The sequence below is a fragment of the Molossus molossus genome, unplaced genomic scaffold, assembly GCF_014108415.1.
Source record: "Molossus molossus isolate mMolMol1 unplaced genomic scaffold, mMolMol1.p scaffold_m16_p_33, whole genome shotgun sequence".
NCBI lineage: Eukaryota > Metazoa > Chordata > Mammalia > Chiroptera > Molossidae > Molossus > Molossus molossus.
Genome location: NW_023425370.1, coordinates 1,051,579 through 1,057,578, shown reverse-complemented (window position 1 = coordinate 1,057,578; position 6,000 = coordinate 1,051,579). Strand labels below are relative to the sequence as shown.

Sequence of the window (6,000 nt, the reverse complement as noted above, 5' to 3'; positions counted from 1 at the left end):
GATAAAAAATATATACAAATAAAGAAATGAAAATGTGGCCTGGCCAAGCCGTGGAACAGTCTTGTCCAGCCTTGTAACGGAGGGAAGTTCTGACATCACCACACGGTGAGCCTTGCGGACATGATGCTCAGGGAAAGGAGCCAGTCCCGAAGGGATGAGCCCCTCTGCTTTCTCGTATGGAAGGTCCCTGGAGTAGTCGGGTTCAGAGACGGGCTGGGGGAGGGGCGGGGGTCAGTGTTCAATGCGACAGTTTCAGTGTGCAGAGATGACAAAGCCCTGGAGACGATGGTGGTGATGGTGTTAGGACAGTGTGACTGTGCTTTGCCACTGACCTGGACATGTGAAATTGGTAAAGATGGCAGATTTTATGTTATGTACATTTTACCACAACTTTTTAAAAAATTTTCTATCCTCACCGGAGGACATTTTTGCATGTATCTTCAGATAGAGCAGGAGGGAGAGAGGGAGGAAGAGACACATTGAGTGGTCGCCACCCCACACGACCCCAACCGGGGCAGGAAACAAACTGCAACCAAGGCACATGCCCTTAGAGGAAACTGAACCCGGGGCTTTCTGGTCCGTGGGCCGATGCTCTGACCGCTGAGCCAAATTTAGAGGGGGAAATTCAGGAGGCAGAGAGAGGGAGCAGCCCAGGCCTCTCCCACCGTCCGTCAAGAGTCACGGGTGCCCAGAGGGAGGGAGGCTCTCCCAGACGGCCGGCTCTGACAGCTCCCTGGCAGGGGCCCTGGAGGGCAGGGGAGAGCAGGGTGTGGAGTGGGTGGTGGTGGGAAGGCCCTCTCTGAGGAGGTGACAGCTGAGCAGGTGAGGGACAAAACTCCAGGCAGTGGGTGAGCCATGGGAAGGGGCAGGGTGGGCCGCAGTGGGCGGACCTTTATTGTGTCTTTTTTAAAAATACTCTTCAGCTCTGGTCGGTGTGGCTCAGTGGATTGAGCGTCTTTCCATGGACTGAGAGGTCCCGGTTGGATTCCTGTCAGGGCACATGCCTAGTTGTGAGCTTGATCCCCAGTAGGGGGCGTGCAGGGGGCAGCAGATCAATGTTTCTATGTTTCTCTCTCCCTTCTTCTCTCTCTCTCTAAAAAAAAATTATATGCTCTTCAGGAGTCCATGGGATGTCAGTGAGCTGACTCAAAGTCGAAAGGGCCTGGTCACCAGTCTGCGGCTGGAGGGCCCAGGCCCAGACCGCATGGCGTCCAGACACAGGGCAAGGGGTGGGCAGAGGCTGCCCCAGCCGGGGCCAGGCTCACAGGCTGCACTGCAGGGCTGAGGCACCAAGGCCAGCGAGCCAGGCCAGGGCAGAGCTGCACAGATGTCAGGACTCCCCAAGGCCAAACACGAGGACTTCCCTTTCCCTGGATCCCTGGGGTCCTGGAGGGAAACTGTCCAATTGTTTGCGACTGGAGCTGGGGTGGGGGGTGGGGCAGGGCCCAGAGGCCTCCAGGAAGCCCCCAGCAATGCTCTTTGTCACACTTCCCACGGACCCAGGGCCCCAGCAGGACAGAGCACAGACCACGGCCCCGAGGATGAAGACACTCGCCACTGTCCTGCTGGCCCTGCTGTTGTGCAGACAGCCAGGTACTCGGGCGAGGGGCGACCCTGCAGCAAGGCATGCCGCGTGGTCCGGGCCTCTGGGGACCTCCAGCCTGGGGACAAGACAGGGCTTGGGAAGAAAGGGCATGAGGCTGGAATCCGAGGCCAGAGGGAGGTGGACGCGGGGTGTCCTGGGCTCTCACCAGTCTCCAAACCTTCCCAGCCCCAGTCAGTCCCTGGGGGCATGGGCTCCCCTCTTCTCAGCCCCAGGCTCAGCCTCTCTGAAATGCAAGTTTTGGGTTTCCCTCTCCTCTCCCGGCCTCAGTTTCCTTTTCTGTACAATGGGCAAGCCATCCTGAGGGTGGGGGCGGGGCTGCTGGAAAGGGCTAGCCCCAGCAGCTGGCGTTGAGGATAGTGCCAGCTGCACAGGGACAGGGCAAGTGGAGAACCAGAGACCTCACCTGCTGCGGAGATGGCGGAGGAAAGGACAGATCTGGGGTGGGGGTGCCACACCGGCCCCGAGCATGTGTCTCTGTACCCAAGTCCTGGAGGTTTACAGGTGTCCCTGCGCAGCCAGGGAGAGGACAGGCGTGGGACGAGCTGGACGACGGTGAGGACACTGGGCAGGAGGACTATGAAGACGAGGACGAGGAGGACGAGGAGGACGAGGAGGCCGGCAGGATGGCAGGCAGCAGGGACAGAGGTACATGTCCACTAACCCCACGGGCACACGCTTCTCTCTCTGCCCTTCTTTTGGGTGCCCCTGAGCTCCAGGCGGTGTGGGCGGGAGTGATGTGGACAGACGGGCTAATGAAGGCTGCCTGTGACCCTGCCTGACCATGACCCTCAACTGCCAGCCAGAGCAGAGAGCCCAGAGGAGCCACCACGGGGAGGGTGATGGTGCTGGGGTGGAGGTTGAACAGTTCACCAAGCAGAGGGGCGCAGCGGAGCCCAGGATGGAGAGGCCCTGGGCGTTGAGTCCAGTCAGTAAGACAAGAGAGGTTGCTTGTAGGTAGGGTGAGGGGGGAAGGTGGGACAACCCTGGGACCAGGGCTTGGATAGGCTTCTGCAGGGAACAGAGAGCCTAAGGCTTAGAACAGAGCATGGAGTCAGAGGTGAGACCCACTCCGCCCCCCAACCTGACACACCACCCTGAATGGCTGGGGGCACCCCTGCTCTGTCCAGCCTGAAAGGATAAAGCCCAGGGCATCCCCAGCATCCAACCTGCATGGCCTGGGCTCCCAGCACCCCCCCAGCATGTCTGTCCTTACACCAGACCCCGCCCCGCATCCCCCATGGGCTCACGCGCCCCAGGTCCTTGCCCGGGTGGGCCGCTGGCCAGTCAGCAGGAGGGCCCAGGGAGGCTTGGCGGCTCTAAGTGAGACACAGGTGGGAGTGTTGAGGGGCCTGGAGGGAGAGGCTGGACCAGGTGTGCTCGGGGCTGGGGGATGGTGCGGCCTGAGCCCGCCTGTCCCCAGGGCTGCAGTGCTACTCCTGCCAGTCCCTGCGCCGGGAGGACCGCTGCCACCAGACCAGCCACTGCCCCCTCAGCCAGCCTTTCTGCAAGACCCTCACCTCCCAAGGGGACACCGGTGAGTAGCCACGCTGGCACCCACGAGGCACACTGCCCAGAGGGGCCTGGTCCCTGTTCCCCAACGTCCAGTGTGATCAATTCTTTCTCCACTGCCCCCCAGAATCGGGTCCTCTGACGACCTACTCGGCGTGGTGTGCAGACACGTGTAAATTCAGCACCAGGACCGTAGAGGAGACCCTGGTGACAGTGACCTGCTGCCAGACCACCTTGTGCAACATCCCACCCTGGCAGGGCGGTGGGGCAGGGGGTCCCCAGGGCAGCCCCCAAACTGTGGCTGCTGCCCTCCTGCTCAGTCTCCTCCTTGGCCTCGGGGCAATGGGGTCCTGAATGGAGTCGGCCCCTCCCCGCCGGCTCATCCCTGGGGGGTCAGCACCCTGTCCAGTCGTCCTCTCCTGACCCCAGCCCCCACCAGCTTTGGAGAATAAACTTGGAGGCCAGCACTGGCCTCCCCCAGCCCATCTGCATTTCCTCAGTTTCCCCGTTTGCCCTCTTCTCCCACTGTTTGTGCGCAGTGGGGTGGCCAGCACATGGGCCTCAGGTCAGGCCTCAGCCACTCACCACATGCCTGGGGGAGACCGTCCCATTCTACCAGGCTGGGAGGGAAACGAACTTCTGCCCTGCTGAAGCTCGTCAGTTTGCGCTTCTCTGTCACGTGCATTTTCACACACTCTCACACACACCCATGCATGTACACACACTCACAGCTCAAGGGTCACGCTCCCTGGGTTCAAATGTTAGGCCCCCACCCTCCAGCTCACACTCCAGGTGAACCTCTTCACCTCCCCAGGTGGCTTCCTTGTCTGTCAGGTGGGAGGGTAGGTGAGCCCCGCAGCAGGGCCACAGCGAGAGTAAGCGCTTAGCAAACAGGGCCTATTGCTGTCATTATGAATCCAGTGACCCTGGGTGCCACTTGTGTGCATGTTGATTGGGAGACCCTTGTGATCAAAAACCTCATTAGCCCTACCAGCTCACCTTAGAAATACGGGGCACTGTCACCTGCATTCACAGAAATCCCCCCGTCACCCCTGCAGAGGTCTGAGTGCACATACCTACCTGCTACACCCCGGAGCCAGCCCCCTCAAAGCCCTCAGGGGAGATGCAGGCTGTCCAAGCCTCAGGTGCTGCCTGGCCTGGGACTCCTACTTTGGTGACAGCCTCCTCTGCAGGGTCCTGGGGTCCTGCCCACAGCTGGGAAGCAGAGAACGAAGCCCTCACTCCTCACTTGGCTCTAACCATCCCCTGTCCGAGGGCGCAGAGGAGACAGGCTCAGGCCCTGGTGACCTTCCAGAGCACACCTCAGCCAGGGCACTTGCAGGTGCTTAGCCCTCAAGAGGCTGATGCTGGAAACTTCTGGAGCCTGGTGGCTTTGGGTAACGGCTCTGCCCTGCAGCTCAGATGTTGGTGAGGCTTCTTATCCTTCCTCAGTGTGACTTGGGGACCCCAGGACTCCACAGGAGCCCACAAGGGCCCAGGGCTGAGATGCTGGCCAGGCCTGGAGTCTGAATCAGCCACGTCCTGGCTGTGTGATCTTGGCAAGCCGTCAGCCTCTCTGTGCTCAGGTCCCAGCTCTGGCCCGGGGGCTGCCCGTGGCCGAGGGCTCAGGCTCTTGTGCTCTCTCCGGAGGAGATGCCCTTTCATCCCTCTGTCCCTCTTTGGGCACTGGGTCAGCCGGCTGGCCCTGTTGCCTTCAGCACCCCCCAGCCCCACCGCTCCCAATGAGGAGGAAATAAATGAGCCCTTAGAACTGAAGTGTCCCTTCCCTGCCTCACCACCCCCACCCTGAAAACAGCCCCTGGGGCCATATTAGGGCCCGTGTTCCCCACCCAGCCCTGGTCCTGGGAGTGAGCTCAGGGAGGACACTGTGTTCCCTTCTTTTCTGGCCCCACATGACCTGCCAGCTGGAGCCAGTGGCCTCCGGGGTCTTCCTGGGCAACAGACCCTCCTTAGGCACCCCTCCCATGCAGTTTCCGTCTTCCCCAAAGACTCTGGGTTCCCTTCCCTCGTCCCACCCCACCCAGATCCACTTTGTCCTGTGTGCCCCCCTTGGGTCACCTGCCACCCTTCCTCAGCCCACCCCACCCAGTCTTGGCTCCTCCGGAGTTCTTTCTGATAGCACAGGAAGCAGGTGGCTGCAGTCGCATTTCCTGCCCTTGTTTTCAACCCTGAGAATGGGGTGAGGATGAGGCAGTGACCCAAAGCAGGACATTCCTGAGGACGGAGCTTCCCAGTGGTGCCCCCACTCTCCGTGACAGGGGCCTGCAGGGGCCGATGGACCAGGACAGGTCAGCGCGCCCAGGTCCTAGCGGGACCTTCCCGGGGCAGAGGCGCGACCTCAGGCTGTGCGCCACAGGGCTCCCGACGGCAGAGGCGGTCCCCGGGGGCAGCGCGCTCCACCGGCCGGCGCTGGCTTCCCGCGGCAGAGGAGGCGCCGCCCGAGAAGCGCACGCCCAAGGGGCCAGGGCTGCGTCCCCGGCCTCGGAGAATGGGGAGGGCGGGCGCCATGGATGGAATACGGTGGGAAAAGCCTCCACTCGTGGTCCCGCCTTGCTCAGCGTTATCATTCCAGCCAGAGGGGAGCCCGAGAGGAGCGGGGCGCAGGGGTGCGGGAGGGACACAGAATGAAGGAGGGGCGCAGGGGTGAGGAGCGGGTCTCCGGGGGAAGCCCGCAGGGGTGCGCTGGGGGCCTGCGGGGAGTGGGAGGGGCCGGCTCGGGGGCGGAGCCCTCGGCGCACCACCGAGAGCCCCGAGCCCCGCGTCCTAGAGCGGCACCGGAAGAGGCGTGGCCCGTGCAGGCTCTTCCGGCAGGCGGCGCGGCTCCGCTGGGCAGCCAGAGGGCCGGCTCGGGGGCCGGTATACGG

The 6,000-nt window shown here is 62.4% G+C and overlaps 1 protein-coding gene across 1 annotated transcript; it reads left to right on the top strand.

Moving 5' to 3' along the window:
• The first annotated feature begins 1,506 nt into the window (after positions 1-1,506).
• GPIHBP1 (glycosylphosphatidylinositol anchored high density lipoprotein binding protein 1) lies at positions 1,507-3,569 on the top strand. Its single transcript, XM_036281311.1, has 4 exons — positions 1,507-1,593; positions 2,108-2,251; positions 3,027-3,140; positions 3,243-3,569. Exons 1-4 carry the CDS (start codon positions 1,542-1,544, stop codon positions 3,467-3,469), a joined length of 537 nt encoding a protein of 178 aa, XP_036137204.1. The 5' UTR covers positions 1,507-1,541; the 3' UTR covers positions 3,470-3,569.
• Positions 3,570-6,000: the final 2,431 nt, after the last annotated feature.